At 34.4% G+C, this 24688-nt stretch overlaps 7 protein-coding genes across 11 annotated transcripts; 4 read left to right on the top strand and 3 right to left on the bottom strand.

Annotated features, from left to right (window-relative positions):
- The first annotated feature begins 5117 nt into the window (after nt 1-5117).
- LOC122395982 (prostaglandin E synthase 3) lies at nt 5118-7841 on the top strand. Its single transcript, XM_043394017.1, has 4 exons — nt 5118-5141; nt 5804-5913; nt 6942-7320; nt 7435-7841. Exons 1-4 carry the CDS (start codon nt 5118-5120, stop codon nt 7561-7563), a joined length of 642 nt encoding a protein of 213 aa, XP_043249952.1. The 3' UTR covers nt 7564-7841.
- A 201-nt stretch (nt 7842-8042) lies between these two features.
- LOC122395980 (INO80 complex subunit C) lies at nt 8043-12240 on the bottom strand. 3 transcript variants are annotated; one of them, XM_043394013.1, is made up of 4 exons: nt 11894-12240; nt 9459-9648; nt 8775-8842; nt 8043-8690 (listed from the first exon to the last, which is right to left on the bottom strand). In XM_043394013.1, exons 2-4 carry the CDS (start codon nt 9634-9636, stop codon nt 8559-8561), a joined length of 378 nt encoding a protein of 125 aa, XP_043249948.1. In that variant the 5' UTR covers nt 9637-9648; nt 11894-12240; the 3' UTR covers nt 8043-8558. The 3 variants fall into 3 exon arrangements, with proteins under 3 accessions (XP_043249948.1, XP_043249949.1, XP_043249947.1); XM_043394014.1 differs by lacking the exon at nt 11894-12240 and adding an exon at nt 10108-10237; XM_043394012.1 differs by lacking the exons at nt 8043-8690; nt 8775-8842; nt 11894-12240 and adding exons at nt 10108-10289; nt 10369-11148 and having other exon boundaries at nt 9633-10030.
- LOC122395977 (heat shock protein 60A-like) lies at nt 11147-23865 on the top strand. Of its 2 annotated transcripts, none has more exons than XM_043394008.1 (4): nt 11147-11178; nt 21152-21510; nt 21573-22463; nt 22923-23865. In XM_043394008.1, exons 1-4 carry the CDS (start codon nt 11147-11149, stop codon nt 23336-23338), a joined length of 1698 nt encoding a protein of 565 aa, XP_043249943.1. In that variant the 3' UTR covers nt 23339-23865. The 2 variants fall into 2 exon arrangements, with proteins under 2 accessions (XP_043249943.1, XP_043249942.1); XM_043394007.1 differs by lacking the exon at nt 11147-11178 and adding an exon at nt 20142-20271 and having other exon boundaries at nt 21099-21510; nt 22923-23850.
- On the top strand, nt 12796-14121 carry LOC122395981 (triosephosphate isomerase). The gene is made up of 3 exons (XM_043394015.1): nt 12796-13050; nt 13209-13462; nt 13542-14121. Exons 1-3 carry the CDS (start codon nt 12942-12944, stop codon nt 13920-13922), a joined length of 744 nt encoding a protein of 247 aa, XP_043249950.1. The 5' UTR covers nt 12796-12941; the 3' UTR covers nt 13923-14121.
- On the bottom strand, nt 14226-15063 carry LOC122395983 (39S ribosomal protein L20, mitochondrial). The gene is made up of 4 exons (XM_043394018.1): nt 14907-15063; nt 14742-14832; nt 14559-14669; nt 14226-14489 (listed from the first exon to the last, which is right to left on the bottom strand). The coding sequence occupies exons 2-4, from the start codon at nt 14826-14828 to the stop codon at nt 14232-14234; spliced, it is 456 nt and encodes a 151-aa protein (XP_043249953.1). The 5' UTR covers nt 14829-14832; nt 14907-15063; the 3' UTR covers nt 14226-14231.
- Nucleotides 15514-17532, top strand: LOC122395979 (something about silencing protein 10). Of its 2 annotated transcripts, none has more exons than XM_043394010.1 (4): nt 15514-15635; nt 15953-16548; nt 16624-17321; nt 17408-17532. In XM_043394010.1, exons 1-4 carry the CDS (start codon nt 15619-15621, stop codon nt 17495-17497), a joined length of 1401 nt encoding a protein of 466 aa, XP_043249945.1. In that variant the 5' UTR covers nt 15514-15618; the 3' UTR covers nt 17498-17532. The 2 variants fall into 2 exon arrangements, with proteins under 2 accessions (XP_043249945.1, XP_043249946.1); XM_043394011.1 differs by lacking the exon at nt 15514-15635 and adding an exon at nt 15659-15886.
- On the bottom strand, nt 17839-19070 carry LOC122395984 (10 kDa heat shock protein, mitochondrial). Its single transcript, XM_043394019.1, has 3 exons — nt 18917-19070; nt 18171-18338; nt 17839-18092 (listed from the first exon to the last, which is right to left on the bottom strand). Exons 1-3 carry the CDS (start codon nt 18917-18919, stop codon nt 17949-17951), a joined length of 315 nt encoding a protein of 104 aa, XP_043249954.1. The 5' UTR covers nt 18920-19070; the 3' UTR covers nt 17839-17948.
- Nucleotides 23866-24688: the final 823 nt, after the last annotated feature.

The raw sequence follows: 24688 nt of genomic DNA on the forward strand, positions 1-24688 counted from the left end.
AATTTCACGCGTATGGAGTGCTCCTTAGACTTTACGTAACGATCGCTGCTCTCGATGAAACGAAACTATTCGAGTCGAACCACTCCGGAAGAAAGTATTACGTCTTTTCCTCGAGTTCTGCGTGTCGAGCATGCGTCCCCGGTGACACAACGACCGCAGCCGATCGAGTGAGAAACGAGACCGGTGTTGGGCAAAAGTTATTCGCAATCTACGAGCAAATTCAATCTATAACACTCTGTTCGTGGCTCTACAACGGAATTGTAACTTCGAATGAGAAAACAGGAAACCTCGGAAGGCAGGATGGTCCATCCAACGCCTCAATTCTTTAAAAAAACGGGATAAAGAAAGAGAGAGATAGAAAAGATTAAGGAAGCCGGGGCCGCCGGAAGTAAATGCTCGCTTATCCGGTATAGAACCTTGCCTCGAGCCATAAACAACAGCCTGCTATCTCGTTGACCTACTACCCGTTATAGAATCGTGTCTTTCATTTTGTAATTGCCACTTTAAATGTTCGTCGTATCGTCCAATATGTCGCATCTAAAATCACAAGAAAATTATCTAATTTTAATCATAAAAAGAACTAGTTTTTCAATTTAATTTAACGTAGATCGACGCGATCGATGACGCAACTGCTACGAATTCTCGAGCATGTGTTTCGTATCCGGCAGAACGGAAAGAAAACACCGGGTTTCTCGCGGAATAAACGATAATGCATACATACATTTATGTATCTATGTAGCGTGCACATACTCACAACGAGATCCCGAAAGACCTTTGCACGAATGCAGCCAGAAAGCCGGTGACATTTGGAACGCATCCTATTCCCGGTTAACCACCTTCTTTCGCGATCGCGTACGCACTTTTTACAACATTTTTCTACGGCATGTTTGCGCCAAGCAATATAAACAAGAACTCTTAACGCGCTAGTGAGACAGAATTCGAACGAAATCCTGAACCGATAACGACTATAACGGACACTTATCGTACAAGTGTGTACGTTCGTTTATCGAACGGTCCTTTGTCTTATCCGATATCACATTTTTCCCCAATGCGAAATTACGATACATCTGACGGTGTTTTAAGTAATCTTTTTGTCAGATCTATGACGCATCTGCTTGACCATTATTTAATCTTGACACCTTTTCATTCTCGTGTTCAACCTGTAAAATAAAAATTATTCATTCCATTGTAAAAAACGTATTTTTTTTTTTTAGGTCCTTACTGATAATTTTTTCGTTTTTATAATTCTCGAGTTTAAGCGCCTGCAAGTATAACTTTCTCTTCTTGCTATTAAGAAGAGATGCTCAACGACTAATAACATGTATCGTCGGTCTTGAATCTTCGTTTGAAATTAAATGTAGACAAGTTGCAGACCATTCCCATTTTCGTCGCCATTTTTTTTCTTTTTTTTTCTGTTGCTCCCGTTTGAAGTGATCGTAAAGAACCGGCGAGGATCGATAGGCTTCATCTTAATAATACGTTGCATACGCCGCGTGTACATTCTAAGTTACGCGTAATATTTTACTATTGGGTGTGCCACGGTATACCGACTCTGAATTCCACAGCCAACGAGTCTCTCTTTATTTTTTCACATCTTCCGTAACTTTTTGCGTTCCAACCTTTTACTTTTAATATTAGCGTTCGTTTCCTGAAATAGAAGTAAATGTATGAACGTTTCGAATTAAAATACACTGCTAAATCGTGGTAGAATATTAACGACGACACCTAAAATTGGGCCAATATTTTAAACGGTTTAAAAATCGTTTCGAAGGTACTTATATTGTTAGTATGTATATCGTTCCGCGCGCTCGATATGTATTATACAATTCGAGTCGCGCCAATTCGCACACATTTATTAAACGACGTTACGACGCGACAAGGCTGAATCGCGATACACGCGTCGAGCAGAACGAAAATCGGTACGATCGCGCGATGAATATAACATAAGCAACGTGGTCGGTAAGAAAATCGAAAAAAAAACGTCGCGAATCGCACATGGCACGCTTGGAACATAATCAGCAGTGATACGCGTTTCGAAGAATCGATATGGGTTCATCGTATAGCGGTCTCGTAATGATATAGCGACGAGAATCAACCGGAAACGACCCGTCAACCGGAACGAGGTTCTTTCACAACGCACTCGAGCTACCAGTCAGCGTAACAAAATTTAACCTCAGCAAATTCTTCCGTGTATCGGAATGATAAAAAAAGGAGAACAAGCGCACAATGGCGGCCATTTTCTTACCTACAAGTCGTATTTCAATTTCGAAACTTTGCAGGTTATGAAAAGCTAAAATAAGTAAAGGTAACGCTGATCGCAAAAGGGATCGATATTACCGAGAATAATCTGTATCTGGTAGCGGTCGATATTCGTCGTTGCCATGCTGTAATAGTCGTATTTCAATTTCGAAACTTTGTAGGTTATAAAAAGCTAAAATAAGTAAAGATAACTTGCAACGTTGATCACAAAGGGGATCGATAAGAATCTGTATCTGTTAGCGGTCGATATTCGTCGTTGCGTGCTGTAATAGTCGTATTTCAATTTCGAAACTTTGTAGGTTATAAAAAGCTGAAATAAGTAAAGATAACTTGTAACGCTGTGATCACAAAAGGGGATCGATAAGGATGTGTATCTGTTAGCGGTCGATATTCGTCGTTGCGTGCTGTAATAGTCGTAATTCGAAGATTGCAGGGACGAAAGGGAAAAGCAAGTTCGCGCGGACAGAGAACGGGCAAGCTCGTTGCGTAGCCATCGCGGAAGCGTTTTCAAAGAACGAAGTAACAGGTTAAAGGCAGGTGGCAAAGAACAGCGAAACGGAACGACCGGTGCGTGGCGTGGCGTGGCGCAGCGGCAAGAAAATAATCCGAGGCAGAGGCGCGCCGTACGTTCTTACATTTTCCGTGGGAGTATAGAACCCGTTTCGTTGCGTGAGTCGCACAACCGTTGTCCAGCATAATAAGATGCATGTCTCTGACGTAAGACTTTCACCCCCGAGGGTCCCTCTGCTGCCCGAACCACTCGCAACGTTCCTTTTAAAACTGAAATGCATTGCGCCCGATAACCTGCCGCCTATCCCGCGTTTATCCACTACCGATCCTTCGTCCCTTCACCCCATCTATCGTCTGCTCGCGGCACGTTCTCTTGCGCTTGCTTTTCCTTTATCTTTTCTCTCTCAGGCTCGATCGATAATTACGTAACGAAACATAAAAGTTTATACTATGATCCCCGAGAGGATGTAACAACGTAGCCAACCACTGTTCACGTTTTCACGTCTATCTCCGAGTATCGTTTTCTCTATCACCGGGAAAGGATTGGTCCAATCAAGACTCCTATCTATTATTCCTCTTACCGCGTAACGCGATCATTACAAATAACTGAGATTTCAACAACGACCGAGCACAATCGTCCACGTTGAAATCATCGCGACGAAAAAATCGAATTCAAAGTCTTACGAGGCTTGGAACTCTTCATCATCTTGCGAGTCTTTTAGACTTTTCCTAACCTCTATAAATGGTTATCGTTATGTAGGCATAACGATTATGATTATATTCTCGTTACGAAGCTAAATGCATCGCGATACAATGAAAAACGATCGTCTCTGTTCCGCGTTTCACAACAACGAGTTCGTCCTTCGTCGATAACCCCGTCGTCAGATAAAAAGATTGAAAATGATTTTTTTCGGTTTCAATCTATCGGCAGTTGCGATAAGATTTCTAAAATGAAATGTAAGAATACGTAGATATACGATGCATACGCTTTAACGTTCACACGGTAAATAAACTTCAATGCCGTTCGCTGATCTTCGTCGTTGGATTTTACCACCTCGTTGAATCGTATCGCAGTCTCGCTTCTATGCGTTCGGTTATAGCGAGAATAAAAAATTTCATGAAGATTCAACGAGATAGAGAAGGGGAAGCGTTAACGAGATATAAACGAAAACCTTGTAACGAATCTCCTTTTCTATATACCGTACCGTAACGCTGTTACTCTTGATGTTCGCATTCGATGAAACATACGAAATATAGTAATTGTCCATCAATAACCGTAACGTCATTCGCGTATAATTGTTCTACGATGAGACGACAATGCATCATCGATGTAACGATTGCACGTGTATTAATATTGTTTCTAGCTTCCAAAGAACTAGAGAACGATTAACGATCGATCAGAAATTTGATGGAACTAGGTTCTAAGACGTTCAACCCCACAGGTACGATGTAACTTTCGATCTCAATGCGATTTAATGTGTGTACAAAATGTCAAATGATGGGTTAGGTGTTGACCAACCAACAAAGGTTTGTGGATAAGTAAATTGCACTAAGGTACATAAAAACGACGACACATCCTAAAAGTACATAGGTTGAATTGAATCTTTTAACCGCGAATGTAAAAATCAACGACGCGCAACGATCGAAGCGATCGAGAAATCGTACAAAACGAGTAAATATGTATTTACGTGCGCGTATTTATACGTAGAGATTTTTACGCAAGTGGGTCGAGCTTTCGACATCTTCATTAAAGGACAAAAAATCCCGAGAGAAACAAATATTTTCAACGTTCCTAATAATACGTATCGTATTGTTTGTATTGAATTGAATCGTGACTATATCGCGGAAACATGTGTCGCGTTAAAATAGAATAAGGAAAGTGGGGAAAAAAATACGTGGAATATCGAATGGTACATTGGTACTTACGGAATACTTGTCCTTGTAAAAAAGCGAACTGGTCGACATGGCGTTAATTCCGAAGCAACAAGTTGCATAGAACGTGTAAACTTCACGGCTTCATCGTCGTCCTTCGTTATTTCGGCCGCAACTTTTCACAATATCCATTGAGCGTCGATGAACACGCACACATGCACGCTCGCGTACCGATATTGTTCTTGCGGATCGAGGAAAACAAGAGAGAGACTCGTCGAGATAACGATCTAACGTTCGTTGGTTAATTTCGAATGTTGACAGCGTTTACCGGAAAAAGCGAAACGAGGTGGTCTCGTGGCGTGGAAAGAGCCAAGTGCGCGACTGACGGATGTGACAGGACGGGACGGACCGGAACGGGACGAGTCGAAGCTAAGAAAGAAAGAGACTGATACACCGTGTGTATGTCCTGTTAGTTTATGGCCATGGTTACGGCAAGAAAGGTACAGTCCTCCCCTCCCTCTCTGCCAGGCTGACCTACAATCTAACGCGAAGGCTCTCTCTTTTCGCTCTCTTTTTCCCCTCTCTCCCTCTCTCTCTCTCTCTCTCCCTCACTCACACCCTCTTTTTTACATCGTACACCATTATTTTCCTCAAGCATTTTACACTTACTTAGTTTAAGGTGGCTGAACCCAGTAGTCGATCAGTATCCAATAGTTCATCGATTCTGTAAACAGTAACGTTTTAAAATGATTAGTTATATATTTTTCTATTTAAAAAATCGAATGAAATAATGCGTAAATTGACTATTTAAAAATACTTCTTCGTTCCTTTTCAATTTAAAAACAGTTCTTCATTAAAAGAAGTAAAATCATTTCTCGCTAAGTAATCGACTACTTTTAATATTTCTAAATGTGTTTTGTTCAATGTGCATCTACATTTTCTAATCATCATAAATATTATATTCGTATGAAAATCTAAAGGCACTAAAATCCATAACATGATGTATTTCTTTTGGAAGAATACCAATACCATTTACTGCTTTAGTTTTGTTAGAAATAATTGTACCAGAAAGACGCGCTAATATTTTCAAAAGTTCGATTCCGGAAGCACGATAATTCGAGTTCGAGAAAACCGACCAATCGCCATTTTGTTTGGTCGACAGTTGAATCTCGAAACACTCTCGAATCAGAGTTCTACGGCGCGATACGTAAGTGCTCTGTGTTTGTTTGCTTCTTGCAGAACGAAGCTCCGAAATATGACTCAAGAAGGCCCGTAAGTATATCGGAATTCACATAAAACCTCCATTAGTTATGTTCCTTGAACTGTAAATTCCGTCTCTTTCGTATCATTATGAGAAAAGTAACAGATATTCGTGGAAATAGCTCAAATGCCGCCCCACGGCTTTCGAAACACCGCCATGTTGTAAGACGACTTTATTGATTCTCGAAATTTCTGGAAAAGAATCGCAAGAAATTCGTTTATATTCTTTTCCCCCCAACCTGCGACACGCTCCCTTTTGATTTTTAATAAATAGTAGATTTCGAACGACGAACTTTATTATTTTCTATTCGCTTGAACGAAATATCGAATAATCAACTTTTCGATAGTATAAGCTTTTAATAGCCTGTATTTCCAAGCAATTATTTATCGATATTCGAGCAACGAATAATACGCATCAATTTTTTTATGTATTTTATCAAAGCACATTTAAATCCGTATGATTATTCCTACTTTCCTCGCTTATCCGGCAAAAACGGAATATTTTATCTGCAATGGTTTTTGTCGGAAACCATAGAACCTCGTTTCTAACCTTACCAATGTTTTACAAATACAGCATTGCTATGCATACTTTAATATTCCATTATTGTATATCGCGAACGTTGCATTTCACCTGCATTTAAATAAAATAATTATTCTAAATTATTAAATAGTAATTTAGAGTTGAGTAAAACTATAATATTCCATTTAATCGCGTGTTACAAATGTGTATGCGCACATGTATATTATACAAAGCGCACAATGCGATTACATACATTTAATGTTCCGTAAAAATACTCTTTATGTAATTAACAATAAATGAGTAATGTAGACTATGAATATTACTGTCTTAGTAATTTTTTGTCGACCGTAGCATCGTTTTATAATTTAATTGTTGCTATTGCTCATAAAATATATTCATTGCAACATAAAAGTCTTCGAGTTTTAGCTGATATAACTAACTCATAATCAATTTCTTGATAATTAAATATTTTGTTCCTTTTACGATTGTTAAAAATTGTTAATTGTTTAAAAACTTTTAGATACCCTCCTCCACCTGTTATGTGGGCCCAAAGGAAAGATGTTTTGTTTCTTAGTATCTGTCTAGAAGATTGCAAGGATCCTCTTTTTGAAATTGATCCGTTGATGATACATTTTAAAGGAATAGGTGGAACGGAAAAAAAAATGCATGAAGTTAGAATTAACCTGTATAAAGAAATTGTTGTAAGCAAAACAGAACAACACTTAACGGGTAGAATTTTTGAGTTAATTCTCACTAAAAAAGAATTGGGACCATACTGGCCAAGATTAACAAAAGAGAAGACGAGAGTTCATTGGTTGAAAAGCGATTTTAACAAGTGGAAGGATGAAGATGATAGCGACAATGAGACTTACATGGGAGGAAATCAGAATTTGGAAGATGTAAGAAAGATTCTCTTCTAACATAAATTTTGTTATAAAATTTGAAAAAGTACAATACAAAAAAAATTGTATTAATGTTCGACAAATATTCAAGTTTTGTACTGATACTTCCAGATGATGCGACAGATGGGTGGCTTATGTTCAGCGGACAATAAACCAGACTTCGATGATTTATATGATTTAGGAGGAGACGCCGAAGCAATAGATAGCGACGACAACGATTTACCTGATCTGGTTGATTGAAAAAATTTTGACGCTACTTTAAAATAATTTTCATTTAAAAAAAGAAAAAAATAAAAAATAAAAAACAAATGGCGACCTAAGAATAGTGCACCACCAGGCTATATTTCAGTAGGCCGATGCTATTTGCATTTTCTGTTACAAATAAGTTTTGCAAATTTGCTGACGGCCCATGTCGCGGTAGCAAACTAGCAAATAAGGTGCGCGAAAAACTGTCAAAGTAACAAAAAAAAAAAAAAACAGTACAGTGGTCAACAAAAACGAACAGTAATATACTTTTTAAAGGTTCTCCAATCCTACTTTAATCTGTAGTTCATATACTAAGTTATAATGAACAAGCTTTTTTTAATAACAATTGCTTGTGTAAAAGATGAAGTAATGAAAATGAATTAAATTATGTGTGGAATTGCTTATTTCAGGAAATCCCGTTCTGAAAAAAATTTTTTAGAAGTCTATAAATTTATGTAATGAATTCTATAATATTAATGAAATGATCTTCGTCTCTTTATAAATTTAGCATACTTTTTTGTTTATATTCATCATACATCATAATTAACCCTTTCTATACGACGATCTTTGTCCCAGATACACTACTACGATTCAGACCGATTAAGACGTGAACGGTACCATTCGCCAAAGTCAAACTATAATATTTGATATTTTCTTGCATATATATATAATATTATTGGATTAAAAGTTCAAAAAGTGGAGTTTATCAATTTGATTTATAAATGGTATACATAAGAAATTAGAAATAAATGCGCGTCAGAATAATCAAATTTAAAGAATTGTTTAATGATATACGCGAAACTTTAACGGGTCACTATAGTCACCGGTAGGATACAACGAACGTGCAATGATTGATGACTGTGTCACCATTGGTATCGAAAGGGTTAAAGTGCAGAATTACGCTACGTTCGTTACTCTAAAATAACTATAAGTAAAATTACTACATAAATATTAAAAAACCTGATAGAAAATAAAAATTATCAATTTATTTATCCAACAATACTGGAAGCGCCGCGTAACGCTAGATACCCGGCAGTTATATCCATTGGTAGACTTCGAACTGTTGCAAATTCTTCAGCAGTTGCATAGTATAATTTAGTCTGTGGATCTGTATATCGTGCCTGTAAAATAAATGTAATTTATGCATACATTTACATTTTAATAATGTAATCAATTGTACAATCGTAAAAGCAGTTGTCACTCACGGGCAATCCAGAAATATCCGAATACTTTTTTGCTGGTCTGAAGCTTGGCGGTGCATTAATAGAACTATCTGCAATTTTTTATAAATTTACAATACTTTCATCGTCGATCGAAATTCATCGTATACATCCTATTGGCAAATTTTAATCACTGCTAAATACCGAACGATTAAGTCTCGAAAGATTAATACGACGTACTTCTCGAAATTTATAATATTGAAAAATGTAAACATTATTTATACATAGAAATACAAGGCATCCATCTACGATGGTGCGAATCTACGCATTAAACAAAGTAAAAAATATAGTTATATTATTTATATTCCTTAATTTTCGAATTATAATTTAAATATCAGGTATTCCTCGAATCCGTATTGTATTCTTTCTTGTGGATCTTTAATATTGTTCACTTGTTTTGCATACACAATAGATTTCAAATGATCCCACAAGTAACAATCAAAGCAGAAGACCGTAATGGCCATGTACCTTAAAGAAGGACAAAGGCATGTCTTAATGCACGTGGCGAATATTCTTTTTAATCGTTCGTAGCTCAAAAATTAAGGAATATAGAACATGTGTTCGTACGGTGCTTTTTTCGACGTTTTTTTTTGACGAAGGAATTTCTTTCTTAACTATTCGTAATTATTAGTATTAAAATCGTTTAAAATTGATTAAAGCAATTCATACAATGTACTACGTCGACTGGCCATGGTAACGCACGTTCCTGAGCCAACACTTGCTTTAAAGAACGCCAAGTTCGTTTCTTTCCAGCAGTACTAGTAGGCCGAAATTTCCGTTGAAAAATTGGGTTTTTGAAAACTGGCTGTAGTTTCTTGTTAAATTCCGCAACTTCCTCGCTCACCATCTTTCATTATACCTATGAAGTTGTAAATGTTTCATAGCTAGTAATCGATATAAAAAAAATAATTGATATTAATTGGTACAAACGATAAATTGCTTTTATTAAAATTAATTACACAAACTACTTATACAATAAACCGTCATTTAAAAAGTAAACTGTAAATTTTGTCACAATACGGATACATTGAAAAAAATTTCTTTATTTCAAAATTACATTATGTTCTACTTAAATCATTTATAATAACTTTTCTTCCGGACTATCTAGAACTAATATTTCTTGTACATCGCATCCCAGTATACCGGAAATTGTAAGCATCATCGTTGTATTCAAATGTTTAACTAAAACTTTGGCCCACTGACTCAAAATAAGTAACGCGGTACAGGATTCTTGTGAATTTCTATAAAAAGTGTTTATCCATCGGAACTTAAAATATTTACAAACATACATGTACTGTTTTCTTTTTTAATAAAATACCTCTGAAATTCAAAATGATATTTGTATCCTTGAGATAAATATTTCTGGATAATAACTGACAAATCATCCTCAAATAAAACGAAAGCCTTTTTGCTAGGCTCGATCAGGCACAGAATTGCATGACGGCAAAGCAATTGGTTGTATTGTATTTGATCTTTTATAACATGATCGTAACTCTCATTCTGTATAATAATTGTTAAGTAAAATGAAACAGATTCTTCTCTAAATTTGACACAATTAATAATAAACATATTATACAACCTTTGCAATATAAAGAGTAACATGAACTTTTCTCTTTAGGCTTTCTATATCTTTTGTATGCAAATATAAGAATCCCTCAGCCATTTCTGTTTCTTTTTTTGCAACATTTATTAGATTATTTGACAAATCATGCCTGACAGAAACTTTCTGATTGTTGTTCTCTATTTTTGAAATATTATCTTTGCAGCTTTTAAGCACAGGCGTATCATGACAAACTATGTTAGGATTTTTAAATATAGTAGCTTTCCTACATTTACTTCTTTTATAATTATGTAGGTTAACGGATGTTTCTGAGCATAATGTTGGCGATAATAAATTCTTTTTCAATTCATCCAACTTATTACTTAAATTGGTTTGTGCTTTCTTTTTGCAATATATCTTTTTATTTAACGTTTTAGCTTCCACTTGTTTTGCGCTTTCAAAATTTGCTCTTCTTGCCTTAACTTTTTGAAGAATTCTTACATTAAGATTTTTCAAATGAGACTTTGATATCCATGTATTGCTCAACGAAGCAAACTTATCAAAAAGTCTAGTATGTTTCTCTATATAGTATTGTACGTCTTTCTCGTTGGAAAAATCCAGATTCTGTTTTATATTAATGTCTCTGATTCTTTCTATGGTATAAAATAATTGCTGGTTGATTCTACAAGCTCTGTCTACGTACTTATTAAAGGTTATTTTGCTAAAATTTTTATAAACTGGAGATTGAATTCTTAAACCTAAATTTTGGATCAATGTATGTACAAATTTGTCTACGTTGAACGTTGGCACTTCGAACATGTTTCAAATCACAACATCACAATGTTATGCTTACGCAGAAAAATAAATATTATTGAGCGTAAACGTTTTCAGAGAAAAATATTCAAAAATACTAATTTGTTTATTATGAAATAGTTGACAGCACGTTATCATAAATAACTTTTAGCAACTGTTTTTATGTGCAACTTCATAACGATATACAGGATGTCAAAATTTAAGCGGGCCATCTAAATATTTTTGTATCTGAACCGTTCAAATCAAGCCACGAACAATTTCTGTATCATTTAAAATAAAGGACATATTTAGGTTTGTTTCAGTTTGGACATCTGGTACAATGAAAAATAATTCTCAATAATTCATGTTTCACAAACGAGTTGATGCAATTCACGCTGCTATAATAAATGATAAAGTCGATATATCGTTTAAAAATTGTCATTAATATGCCTATTACTTGGTTTCGTTGTAACTATCTTATCAAGGTATGTTACAAAAATATGTTACACGAACAATTTCTGAATCCTTGTAAGTATATCGCATATATCATTTAATAGTAATTACAAAGAAAAATTGAACAGTATATCAAACTTATTAATTTTTTAACCTACAAAACAAACATTTGTTAAACATATACTGAGGTTTTAAATTAACACTCTATTTATAATAGTACTTGTAATGTGTTGAATGTTGCATATAAATATTCTGATTCGCTAGATTATCGAAATATTAAATGTTATTTTAAAACGTACAATATTTGTTTATTACTCACCACCGATAGATCGAAACAACCGTTGCTTGGAATTCGTCGCTAATTTGAAACATACAAATACTATCTATTATATTAGTATACAAGCTAGGTGGATATTTCAATAAGCAGTTTTCTTGTTTTAGGAAAATAGAAAAACATTGCTAATTAATTGTAATCGAACAAAGTGTATACGTATATAGTCTGCTTGAAAAATATAGATTGTTAGTTAATGTTTCATAATATTACTGCTTCTGTTATCTGAAAATATCTATTATATCATTTTAAGACAGATATACTCAATTCAAATTTTAATTTTTAATTACGATTCGAATTTATGCCAAAGTTATAACGTTAACGTAGACTTGGGAACATCAGTTGTTGATCATTAAAAGAAAATCGCCAACTCTAAAACCAACCAAGATCTCTTTTCCTTCGAATAGGAGTGTTAATTGGTGCTGGAGTTGACGAATTTTCCCTAAAAGACAAAAAATAATGCTCCCAATAAATACTGAAGTTGGATCGTGTAAACATACCCTGCGTATACAGGATGTTTCAGATTTTAGTGGTCGGACTCGAAATATAAAGTAATTTTTCAAGAAATATATATGTATCTCTATTTTCTTAATTTAATTCGATGCTAAAGAAGTATGTCTGTCTCCAACGAGGAGACAAGCATTACATATATCGATAACAGAATTAATAAACGTATTACTCGATCATGGAAACAGAGGCATTTCGATGTTATTAATTTCTAAGTCTTGTAATTTTAGAAGACAATATCTTTTAAACAAGGAGTTTGCAGGCATAATTCCAGAGGAGAAATGAATTTTTTTTTTATGGCGCTATATTCATATTTCAGATCTGACCACTTAAATCTGAAACAGCCTCTACATTAAATTCAGGATAGAGTAGTAGGGGTTTCGTGAAACGAGGTTTGGGAACGTGATCATATTCACCTTCTCCTCTCTTGAAGGTCAGAAGAACATTATTTGAATTTGTTCTAGACTTGCAAACAAGTTGCAGTTTTCTTTTTGCCAATAGCTTACGGAAATTATTCTATTGTGAAACCATGGGTCGTAAATTCTTTGTTGGTGGTAATTGGAAGATGAACGGTACCAAAAGTGAAATAGATGGTATCGTAGCGTTTCTAAAAACCGGACCGCTCGATCCAAATGTCGGTACGTTTCATCGATACATTTTAATGTTTTATTATTCGTATTTTCCAATTTTCCAACAACGTCAAACTACGTGTTGTTAGACAGTGTTTGACAATTCTTATTCTCAAAGAAACGTACATCAAAATACTCAAATATTAATTATACTTTTATGTTAACAGAGGTTGTTGTCGGTGTACCATCAATATATTTGACTTACGCAAAAAGCATATTACCTAGCAATGTTAGTATCAGCGGACAAAATTCATACAAGGTTGCAAAAGGAGCGTTTACTGGAGAAATTAGCCCTGCTATGCTTTTAGATAATGGAATCCCATGGGTAATTCTTGGCCATTCAGAACGTAGAAATGTGTTCAATGAAACAGATGAATTGGTCGCGGACAAGGTAGCTCATGCTTTGGAAGCTGGAGTGAAGGTATCTACTATTTCTATTTAACCAATTTTTTTATTGAAATATGTTTGTGGAAATTATTAAAAATATTGTTTGTACCAAGGTGATCGCATGCATCGGTGAAAAATTAGAAGAACGCGAAGCTGGAAAAACAGAGGAAGTAGTCTTCAGACAGACTAAAGCTATCTCAGATAAAATCAAGTCATGGGACAATGTAGTCGTTGCCTATGAACCAGTATGGGCAATTGGAACAGGCAAAACAGCCACTCCTCAACAAGCTCAAGAAGTGCACGAGAAACTAAGAGAATGGTTTAGTAAAAATGTGAATGCAACTGTTGCAGAAACTGTTAGGATTATATACGGAGGATCAGTAACAGCAGACAATGCAAAAGATTTAGCGAGAGAAAAAGACATAGACGGATTCTTAGTTGGAGGAGCATCTTTGAAACCTGACTTTGTAAAAATTGTTAATGCAAAACAGTAAGATGTTATTTATTCACTGATTAATAAAACAGAAAAATATTATTTGGTCATCAATTGATACACGTTGGGAACGTGTATTTTTAAAAGTAAAATAAAGTATTAAACTTATATTTTCCTTGTTATTTAAATAGAAATATATCTAAGTCATGTTGTCGGAATGAAAAGTTACTTTGAAATTGATAATAAACTGCATTGTATTATGTTCTGTTTTTCTTTCTACGAATATACATTTCCTACAAACATAGAAACACGAACGGCACAATAAATGTTACAACAAAGCGCAAATTTTATTGTTTTGTAATTGTTTTTTTTAATGTTGTTCATCGACTAATCCTTTGACTACAACACTTTCAGGCATGGGAGTATCGGAAACTTCTTTGAGTCCTCCCAGTTTTGCCTTTGCGCAGGCAATATTAGATAAACACTTAAATGTCCGTGGTTCCCAGATAGCCAAAGTCGCTAATGATTTACGATTAAGTAAAATGTTACATCTACTCAACCCTTCCAAAAATGGCCTCAAACTAATACCGTGTTCATTTGTAGCGGCATCTATCCTAGTTTCCCAAAGCTACAAGCAAGCAATTAATTATACAACGAAGAAAACAACAACCGTGTAAGAGATAAAATTATTTTGTACTTCTTTCATATCTTGTTTTTTAAGCTGCCTTCCCACAGTAGATTTTAACAATGCTCTCTGGACATTTTTTATGGCTATGCTGTAACAGTTCCTTCTCCGTCCAATGTAATGCTGAAAATTAAATTTTATAAAGAAACATATAATTCGTTCCTTTGTACGCTACCCCTGAATAAATTTATTTACCGCGGCGAGCTTAAATATTTGTCGCTTTCGCCAGAATTCGTCAGGACCTCGACATCTCCCAAACAATTGAGCACTTAAAAACACCATTCTTCTAGATTCGAATAAGAAACGAGAACAGAATAAATACTTTTTTCTATTTCAATTTTCCCAGGAAAGGATTCTAACCTAAAGATTCACGTAGAATTACGTAGATGGAATTAAAAGATACAGCAAAAACTAGGCAATTTACAACTGTACTCTAAAAACGTGTATGGTGAACTTGAACGAATTGCTTTATTTACGAAAAAACTATTCTTTTACTCGGTATAATCCTCAATTGTATATAGCTATACACAAAATTGAGTGTATGGTGTATACGGCGTATGTTGATAATGCAAAAGAGCGGAAAAATTAATTTTGATCCACACAATTAAGCGTGAAAAAAACAATATACATTTTATTTAGACATATTAATAGATAATTCGCGAAATAACTTTTAAATAAAATTAACCATTCCTTTTTATTTAACAAAAAATACAATAATATACTTATTTTAGTGTCACAAAATCTTAATTAATTTTATTTAAAAATTTTAAGTAATTGCTCATTCTCTTTTTATAAAAAAAAAAACGACATGAAGTTTTGCATTGTAGTTCACGCCTTAATAAAGTGACCTTGTACAATCTAAAGTATTTTATGATTGTGTTAAATACATAATTTTGTAGGAACATAAATAATTTTAAAATCAGATATGTAAGACTTAGTTTAAAAGAACGAATATCCCTAGACGTGACAGATATCAATTTATATTTTAAATCATTATCTTGTATTTCTAAGATTAAATAAAATTTTGTACTCGCGCGTTGACTTTTGTATCGCTTTGTACTGAAATTTCAACATGAAAAATAAACAAAGGTAAAGGGAACTTAAAAATCCAATTGAATGTTAGTTTATATTACTCAAGTTATGTTAAACCCATTGATTTACAATGCAGAGATCAAATATGTTGAGAATGTTTTCACAGAAATATAATATGCGCTGTTATTTTTATGTTTTTATACACCTGTATCGAAAGAAACAATATTTGAAACCAAATTTAATGCCCTTTTTTACATATCTATCTTTTTAACGAATTCTCAAGTCTCGAGTAATATGAAAATACAAACGTGAGTGTTAGTAGGTACAGGTTAAACTGTATTCCTATAACATACCAAGATTTTAATTTTTAATAGGTCAAAAGTAACCAAAAAGGTTGAAGAGATGGAAGATTTAGAGGATATAAATATGAACGAAGTTACAGATTCTGAAGAAGAATTATCAGAAACTGAACAGAAATTACTTCAAAAAGTACGAGCCAGGCATTCTTCTGAAAGTTACGATAGCGAATATGAGATTTATGGGTTACGTGACAAGGATCAAGATGATATCGAGGATGAAACGGAAGCTGACTCCATGGAGTCCGATATTGAAGGATTGCAAGGAGATTTAGATTTACCGAATGAAAAAGCTTGGGGCAAAAACAAGAGAGCTTATTATTCTACGGATTATGTAGATCCTGATTATTCTACTGTCAGCCAAAAAGATTTAGCAGAAGCAGAAATAGAAGAAGAAGAAGCTAAAAGTATTCAAAAAAGGTTGGCAGAGCAACTAGATGATGTTGATTTTGGATTAGATTTCATAGAACCACAAGAAGATAATAAAGAAAAGATTTATGAAAAAACAGAACAGTTTGTAAAGACCGATCTGAGTAAGCTTAGTAAAAGGCAGAAACAAGCATTAATGCAAAGAGAAAATCCTGAATTTATGGCACTTGTAAATGATTTTAAAGGTACATATACAATATTATTAAAAAATACTCAGTTTTTGTATTTTTAATGTAATTTAAATTTAATTTATGATCTAGATCGTATGATAGAAGCAAGAGACGTGTTGGCACCATTTTTGAAGTTAGTTAAAAACGGTATAATACCAAACTGTCCCGCAATCGCTTTTGTAAAAACCAAGTATCATCTTTTATTGAACTACTGTATCAATATTTCGTTTTATTTGATGCTCAAGGCCAAAAGGTCGCCTGTAAATTCTCATCCAGTTATAAAACGTTTGGCACAGTATCGTCAGTTATTAAATCAATTGGAATCAGGACAAGGTAACTTAATACAAGAGATACAAGAATTATTAAAAGCGAAGAGGCAAGGTAAACCGTTATACAACATACTTGATGGGAGCAATGTAAACAGTAATGGGAAAAAGATAACTAGTTCCTTGAAAGAGAAATTGAATCATCTAAGAAAACCTGCAAGAGAAGCTATAAATAATCAATCGACCAAACCTGAAAGTGTGTCCGAAGCTGAATCTAACATAGAAGACAATGAATTTTCGGTCGAGGAGGATCTGAAAAACGATATATCCATAGACAAAGATCAGGAAGAAGGAGATATTAATACAGGAGATTCTATAACCGAAAGTAGCGAGAAAAGAGCAATTACTTACCAAATAGCAAAGAACAAAGGTTTAACACCGCATCGTAAAAAAGAACAACGTAATCCCAGGGTCAAACATAGGAATAAATATCGTAAAGCTAAAATTCGTAGGAAGGGAGCGGTATGTATATATATATCTTTAGTTCATACTGTGAATCACAATTATGATAGATATTTAAAAATAAATACTGATTTTTTATTTTACAGATAAGAGAAGTGAGAAAAGAAATCACTCGCTACACCGGAGAAATATCCGGCATTAAAGCCAGTGTAAAGAAAAGTATTAAATTAAAATAAAGCTGTAAAAACTGAGCAATTTTGAAATATAGCAGATATTAAAATCTATAGAATTAGTTTATTTTCTATCAACGCATATATTTCCGTTTTACATGCCAAATATAAATGTAGATTCATCGAACGACTGTATTTTAATTTTGTCAGTATCAATAGGTTTTATTCTATTTTTAGTAGATACAAAGTAACAAGATCAGAGAAAAATATAACAAGAAATAATATGTAGAGTGATAATTATATAAATGTAATGAATAAATGATTTATTTTTTTTTCATACGTACGAGGTCGTAACACTTACATGTAGATATCAAATTCACGAAGGAACAAAGTAATTCTATAGTGTAACGATGAACGCAGCTATATTAATTTCGATATCACTGTTTCTTATCTCTGCATTATTCAGAAAACAATTTGTTGTATTTGAAAAAATTAAAAATACAAATTTAATAAAATCTTATACTTCTAATTTTGCCAATATATCCGTTTCACGGAATAAATGGAACTCTTTGTTGTCTTCGAGTTCTACTTTAGTTCCACCGTATTCTGGCAGTAAAACGGTATCGCCAATTTTAATGCTTAAAGGAACATGTTCCCCTTTCTACGTAAATATTAATCGTTACTTTAATTCCTTTACCGTTGGATTCATAACTTTTATAATTGTTAAATGTTTCGATACATCGTTTCGTTGTCCAGGTCCTACCGCCACAACCGTTCCCTGCAAAACTTTTGCTTGCGCTTTCTCTGGTAAAACAATACCACCTTTCGTTTTTGTTACAGCTTCGGCTCTCTGTATAAGAACTCTATCAAACAGGGGTACAAGTCTCTTAATAGCACTAGTCGCAGCCTAAAAATATTAAACAGATAATACACGAAGAAGCTCGTCCGAACACACACAGTGAAAACAATTACTTTAAGACGATGCATGATGCAAACTTTCGTAATACACAGAAAACTAGAAAGATCTTAAAACAAATGTTAATCGAAACGTAATTCTACGAAGTTAATTTATTAACAGTGTCAGAACAGAATTTTTAATATTGAATCATATAAGTAAATGACCAAACTGTACCATTATACGAATTCTTTTATTTTATCGAGTTTCATAAGCATTTGTTTTCATCGTTAACAAAAACCGTTCGATACCGGCCACGCGGTAACATATTCAAAGCACGGTATTATTCGAATTGTTATACGGAACAAAACAACAATGTATTATATATTCTTTTAATTTTATCTACATTTGCATCTATCAAGTATATTTCTTCAGTTACAGTACTTTTTTTGTAAAAGATGTATCTACCATTTTACTGATTTGAAGGTTATCTTCGAAAAGACGTACAAAACGAGACGAACTGATCTATTATTTTGAATATAAAAGTACCGATAATGAATTCAAGATGTTATGAATTTGTTAACTCTCACCATTGTTAAAATAACGTATTTTTAAATTCACAAATCCTAAACAATTCACCCGGCAACCACTCTAAAACACGTTGTATAATCTACACGGCGGTCGGCGAATGCAAGTAACTTCTTCGATTCTCTCGAAACTTCCACTCTCCCCCCTATCTTGTTCTTTGCCCCCCCCCACCAACTTTTATTGATTTCGCGCTGAACAGCACGAACTGCTGTTACGTAATTATAGACGTTAGATTTAGAGGAGTAGAAATTCTGTCGCGAGATAGCGCTCGCATGCGTTTGATCCCGTGACATGCTGGAAATCGCCCCAGTATAGTAATAAAAAGGAGTAAAAATAAGTATCGTACGCTCCTTTGTTTTACTGGTTTAGGAAATCGTATATCAATTTTTGACAACGAAAGAAAATGAATAAAGTAAACTCTGAGAGCTCTTTCATACGATGATACTTGTATGATTGGATACCAATCGACATGTAAATTAAATAGGAACGTTCAGACGACGATTTTCGTGGTCCACACTAGCAAGAAGAATCCATTAGTATGAAAATCGCTTTTAGAGTAAGAATCTGGGTATGATTTATAGTACTGGTAGAAATTTCAATAGCTGGTAACATATTAATTAAAAGTTAATTTAAAGTCACGTAATGAATATTGTTTACTATAGTGTGAAGATCACGTTTATCAAATTATTTATGCAAAAAAATAATGAAGATACGATAAAGGTCAAAGGACCATTGCAAGAGATTCAACGTGCGTTCATCTAGATTTCTGAAACGAGTGTGAGTGGAAGTTGTTCTCGAAAAATACATTAAAAGCGTGTTATTTTAACGGGGAACCCCCTTCTTCTTTATCGATATACTTCAAACTGTTTAGAATTATTTACAAATCGGTTAAATCATTACTTTATACCGATTTGAAGGTTGAGAAACACTGATTTAAAAATGAATCCGCCGGCTATCAACGAATGAACATGATTGGCGAACGCTAGGTGATTGCATCATATGCGTTCTCGTACATTCTAGAAACTCGTAATTCTCTAGAATAAAACGGCACATTGATAAAACCGATGCATCGAGTGCCAATAAAAAATAAAATGATGATTAATTACAAGGCGGTCGTTTTATATATACTCGATTTATTTAAAATTTAGTGATAATTTTTGTATTTGATCGAAGTAGGAGGATTAGGTTAGAGTCCAAGAAAAGGGAGGGGAAGGCTCCGCTCCATGTGATAGCGCAAGCTCTTTCACACATCTCATTCTACCGACCAGCCAACGTACGGTTACGCTGCGACGATTTTCAATTACTTTTATAACTTTGATCTCTTAACCAACGACTTTTCTTCTTCCGTTAAACAAAGGTAAAATTCTTTTTTTGGTAAAACTATCGTTGCGTGATACGCGAGAAGTGCAAACTTATTTCTCGACAATATTTAATCGGTTAACCGTTTTCCAAGTAATTAATTTCGCCGATAACCGATTTATACATTTATTTCTTTCTTCGTTTTCTGTTAATTGACTTTGTGGTCGCGATAATTTGTTTAATTTTGTGTTGTCGGTGATTTGAAAGCATTTATATATTTACGTGGATGTTACACGTTTTCAAAAAGGTAGTCGAGAATACGCGATTGAAGTAGACGAAATTTAATATTTGTGCATGTGATCGAGATTCCTTTCGACTGTTATAACTTTTTAAAATTATTCCTATTCTTTGTACGTAATAATATATAATTTTTTATTGTTCGAGGCGAATACGCCGGCAGAGTCATTGTGCACGCGATAATATATTGTAATTCGTAATATCGAATAAAGGAAAAGAGAAAGAAAAAGAGAATGGAGAGAAAGCGAAAAAATAAAGATTGTTAATTGTATATAATCTGTTGCGAACAATTTTCATAGTTCTTGAGATAATTTACATGCGGGATAGGATACGTCGATGGTCATCCACGCGGTAGTTTACATAACCACGTTTTCTTTTAAAAAGCAATAGCACTTTTAGTTCGTTTGAATTATTCATATTATAAAAAAGTAATATCTTTTCGAAGTACAAATTGTTAAATTTTCTTTCGTTAAAATAGAAAATTTAATTGTTATAACATATTACTTTCACGATATGTATACTTCATATATATTTCGTAAAATTGAAAATTTCATTTACAAATGTAACAATAAAAGAAAATTTGTTTAGATGCACAGATTACCGACTGTATTGCGTAGTACAGCTTTGCGCCAATTACAATTTCGTGCCTATGCCAAGGATGTACGGTTCGGTGCGGAAGTTAGGGCACTTATGCTGCAAGGAGTGGACATTTTAGCAGATGCTGTAGCGGTAACAATGGGTCCAAAGGGGCGTAATGTTATTTTGGAACAAAGTTGGGGCAGCCCGAAAATTACTAAAGACGGGGTCACAGTGGCCAAGGGTGTAGAGTTAAAGGATAAGTTTCAGAATATCGGAGCAAAGTTGGTACAAGATGTAGCTAATAATACTAATGAGGAAGCTGGCGATGGAACGACTACGGCTACAGTCTTAGCAAGAGCCATTGCTAAAGAAGGCTTTGAAAAAATTAGCAAAGGTGCCAATCCTGTAGAAATCAGAAGAGGTAAGCGAAGATATTAATAACTACATGATAAAATTCTTACTGGATCAATGGGTATGTTACAGGTGTTATGTTAGCAGTTGATAAGGTTAAAGACGAACTGAAAGCCCTAAGTAAACCGGTAACAACTCCCGAGGAAATTGCTCAAGTAGCAACTATTTCTGCTAATGGAGACAAAGCCATTGGTAATCTTATTTCAGATGCCATGAAAAAAGTTGGGAAAGAAGGTGTAATCACAGTAAAGGATGGAAAAACTATGCACGATGAATTAGAAGTGATAGAAGGAATGAAATTCGACAGAGGCTACATATCTCCATACTTTATAAATTCTAGTAAAGGAGCAAAAGTTGAATTTCAAGACGCGCTTTTACTTTTTAGCGAAAAGAAAATATCGTCCGTACAGTCTATAATTCCAGCATTGGAATTGGCAAATTCCCAACGAAAACCGCTCGTCATTGTGGCCGAAGATATCGACGGCGAAGCACTGTCGACACTGGTGGTCAACAGATTGAAAATTGGGTTACAGGTAGCTGCGGTTAAGGCACCTGGTTTCGGAGACAATAGAAAGGCAACGCTTCAAGATATGGCAATTTTGACGGGAGGAATCGTGTTCGGAGATGATGCGAATCTTGTCAAATTGGAGAATATACAATTGTGCGATTTGGGCGAAGTAGGAGAGGTTGTAATTACGAAGGACGATACGCTTTTCCTTAAAGGCAAAGGAAAAAAGAATGACGTCGATCACCGAGCGGATGTAATTCGAGATCAAATTTCAAATACAACTTCCGACTATGAGAAGGAAAAGTTGCAAGAACGTTTGGCAAGATTAGCATCAGGAGTTGCAGTTTTAAGAGTCGGTGGGAGCAGTGAAGTAGAGGTTAATGAGAAGAAGGATCGCGTCAACGATGCTCTTAATGCTACTCGTGCTGCCGTTGAAGAAGGCATTGTTCCGGGAGGTAAATATGAACAGTTTATTAAATTACAATAATCTACGCGTAACTTTCATCATTGAGTCCGAAATCTTTGGAAAGTTAACACTTGGACGTTGGACCGTCGGGCGACACTCACGTAAAATCTATTGTCACTATTACACCTTCACTATCTATCAGCCCGTGAAAAACGTCGTTATTTTCTGACGAGTGTTCTTCGTAATGTTATGGAATAATTGCAAAACGTTATAACACGGTCAAATAACGATGATCTAAATGCGACTTAACCTTCGAGTGTTTCACAGAATAGTACAGAGAAATGTGTCCTCTGAGCCCTGTTCCTTTCGTTATCGCTCGAACGTAAATACAAAGCAGGACAAGTATCGAAGAAGCGAGCGCTTATGTTTAGAGTGGGGGTCGAGCGGACCCGAGCGTTAACTATGCATTACTATAAATTGTTTTTAACTTGATGCTTTCATGTTCTAGGCGGAACTGCCCTTTTGAGATGCATCCCTGCCCTTCGAAAAATGAAAGCGTCGAATAGTGATCAAGAAACGGGAATTAAAATAGTGGCAAACGCTTTACGTATGCCATGTTTACAGATTGCTCAAAACGCGGGCGTGGACGCTAGTGTGGTAGTAGCAAAAGTTAGTGAAAGTAATCTTGGTTACGATGCACTAAATGATGAATATGTCGACATGATCGAGAAGGGTATCCTTGATCCAACAAAGGTAGTGCGTACGGCGCTTACCGATGCCGCGGGTGTTGCATCCTTGCTTACGACCGCGGAAGCGGTAGTTACCGAATTGCCTAAAGAAGAAACACAAATGCCAATGGGTGGCGGTATGGGCGGTATGGGCGGTATGGGTGGTATGGGAGGTATGGGCGGTATGGGCATGTAATTAAGTGAAGTCCCATGCAAAGACTGAATTTCATATTGTAATTAATGTTTGGTAAGAATTGCAATTCAGTTGCAATATTATTTCTCTTGTTACAAATTCCGATTGGAACTGCAAGTAATACGATCTATCCTTTTTCCAATCGCGAACCAGAAGAACCGAACGCGTTTAAGGCAATTGTACTTTCAAGCAGCAGATAAAGACACAGAAAACAAGTTTATTGCCTACATGTTGTAATATTTGTTTTTGTTTTGCATTTGTAAGCATTATTGTTTTATTAGAAACATAGATGATTCAACAAAAATTCAATTTTTTATTCTAACAAACATGCATATTTGTTTTAATGGTTAAGTCCTTGTTATGAAAGATGCGTTTAATGTTGGAAAAATGATCGGATCGATTTCGAAGTAAAGCCATTCATTCGTGTTAACGACAGAATATTTATCAAATCATTCATAAAAAGTACATTTTTTCCACTTTACCGTTGAAAACTTCTTACCGGAAATAAAATTATATTTGTTCATGAATTAGAAAAAAAGTTTGGAACAAAGATAATACTTTTTAATGCATTTCATATAATTTCTCATCCGTGTGGATGTGTTAGAATGAAAGTGTACAAACGTGTGTATTACAATAGGATAAAAACGCAAGTTATCTTATACTTTTTTTAAATGTTACAATTTATTTTCCATTTTTTAGTCTCAATAAATGTATGTTTAAATTATGTCGTAGTTCTTGTTTTTTTAAAAAATTCTCCTCTATTAAGAAAATGTTATTGTATTTCCTTTATAAAATTTAATGAGCCAGAAGGGTCGTGATCGCAAAATAAGTATTAAAATTATAAAAAGTATAACGTAAATTTCAATTATTACAATAAGATAATAATTGATTTTTATTTGTGCAACGTTTAATCAAACTAAATCGTTATGCAATTAATAATATAAAATTCCCTTATAAATGAAAAATTCAAGTAATTGTTTTTCAACAACAGCATTTAATATTCCGTAAAATTGCTACGTTAAATTTGAATAGAGTCCGATCTATTGTTTCATGTGTCTTGTCGTAATATTTTGTTTAAATTATATAAAGTATGCAATATATATATTTATGCAATAGTTACGATTTATCCGTTTCAACGTAAATTAAACGTAATAGTCAAAAAATAATGCACGAAATAATCTAATATGGCGAAACGATCTCTTTTTATAAAAGTTCAATAGACTATATAAATCATAATCGAATTGAGGCAAGGACGCTACAACATTTCCTTGTACAAAAGTCACTTTATCATATAACATACAAAAATATTCTTTTATTTTTTATACTCTGTGAATTCTGTGATATTCCTGATCC

Source organism: Colletes gigas, unplaced genomic scaffold (assembly GCF_013123115.1).
Source record: "Colletes gigas isolate AHSC1104 unplaced genomic scaffold, ASM1312311v1 Colletes_gigas_Sc00006, whole genome shotgun sequence".
Lineage (NCBI taxonomy): Eukaryota > Metazoa > Arthropoda > Insecta > Hymenoptera > Colletidae > Colletes > Colletes gigas.

Bases quoted from the DNA above. Each gene is read 5' to 3' on its own strand.
- LOC122395981 (XM_043394015.1), top strand. From the start codon at position 12,942: ATGGGTCGTAAATTCTTTGTTGGTGGTAATTGGAAGATGAACGGTACC. The intron at 13,051-13,208 runs GTACGTTTCATC...TTATGTTAACAG, and splicing joins ACCGCTCGATCCAAATGTCG to AGGTTGTTGTCGGTGTACCA. The intron at 13,463-13,541 runs GTATCTACTATT...GTTTGTACCAAG, and splicing joins CTTTGGAAGCTGGAGTGAAG to GTGATCGCATGCATCGGTGA.
- LOC122395982 (XM_043394017.1), top strand. From the start codon at position 5,118: ATGGCCATGGTTACGGCAAGAAAG. The intron at 5,142-5,803 runs GTACAGTCCTCC...TTTGGTCGACAG, and splicing joins CCATGGTTACGGCAAGAAAG to TTGAATCTCGAAACACTCTC. The intron at 5,914-6,941 runs GTAAGTATATCG...AAAAACTTTTAG, and splicing joins AATATGACTCAAGAAGGCCC to ATACCCTCCTCCACCTGTTA.
- LOC122395983 (XM_043394018.1), bottom strand. From the start codon at position 14,828: ATGGTGTTTTTAAGTGCTCAATTGTTTGGGAGATGTCGAGGTCCTGAC. The intron at 14,670-14,741 runs GTAAATAAATTT...TTTAATTTTCAG, and splicing joins AAATATTTAAGCTCGCCGCG to CATTACATTGGACGGAGAAG. The intron at 14,490-14,558 runs GTACAAAATAAT...GCTTGCTTGTAG, and splicing joins AAAAACAAGATATGAAAGAA to CTTTGGGAAACTAGGATAGA.
- LOC122395977 (XM_043394007.1), top strand. From the start codon at position 21,099: ATGCACAGATTACCGACTGTATTGCGTAGTACAGCTTTGCGCCAATTA. The intron at 21,511-21,572 runs GTAAGCGAAGAT...GGTATGTTACAG, and splicing joins TCCTGTAGAAATCAGAAGAG to GTGTTATGTTAGCAGTTGAT. The intron at 22,464-22,922 runs GTAAATATGAAC...TTCATGTTCTAG, and splicing joins AGAAGGCATTGTTCCGGGAG to GCGGAACTGCCCTTTTGAGA.
- LOC122395984 (XM_043394019.1), bottom strand. The intron at 18,093-18,170 runs GTATCGAAACAT...ATATTTACGTAG, and splicing joins GACCTGGACAACGAAACGAT to AAAGGGGAACATGTTCCTTT.
- LOC122395979 (XM_043394010.1), top strand. The intron at 16,549-16,623 runs GTACATATACAA...TTTATGATCTAG, and splicing joins ACTTGTAAATGATTTTAAAG to ATCGTATGATAGAAGCAAGA. The intron at 17,322-17,407 runs GTATGTATATAT...TTTATTTTACAG, and splicing joins AAATTCGTAGGAAGGGAGCG to ATAAGAGAAGTGAGAAAAGA.
- LOC122395980 (XM_043394012.1), bottom strand. From the start codon at position 11,148: ATGTTCGAAGTGCCAACGTTCAACGTAGACAAATTTGTACATACATTG. The intron at 10,290-10,368 runs GTTGTATAATAT...ATTATTATACAG, and splicing joins TTACTCTTTATATTGCAAAG to AATGAGAGTTACGATCATGT. The intron at 10,031-10,107 runs GTATTTTATTAA...CACTTTTTATAG, and splicing joins TATCATTTTGAATTTCAGAG to AAATTCACAAGAATCCTGTA.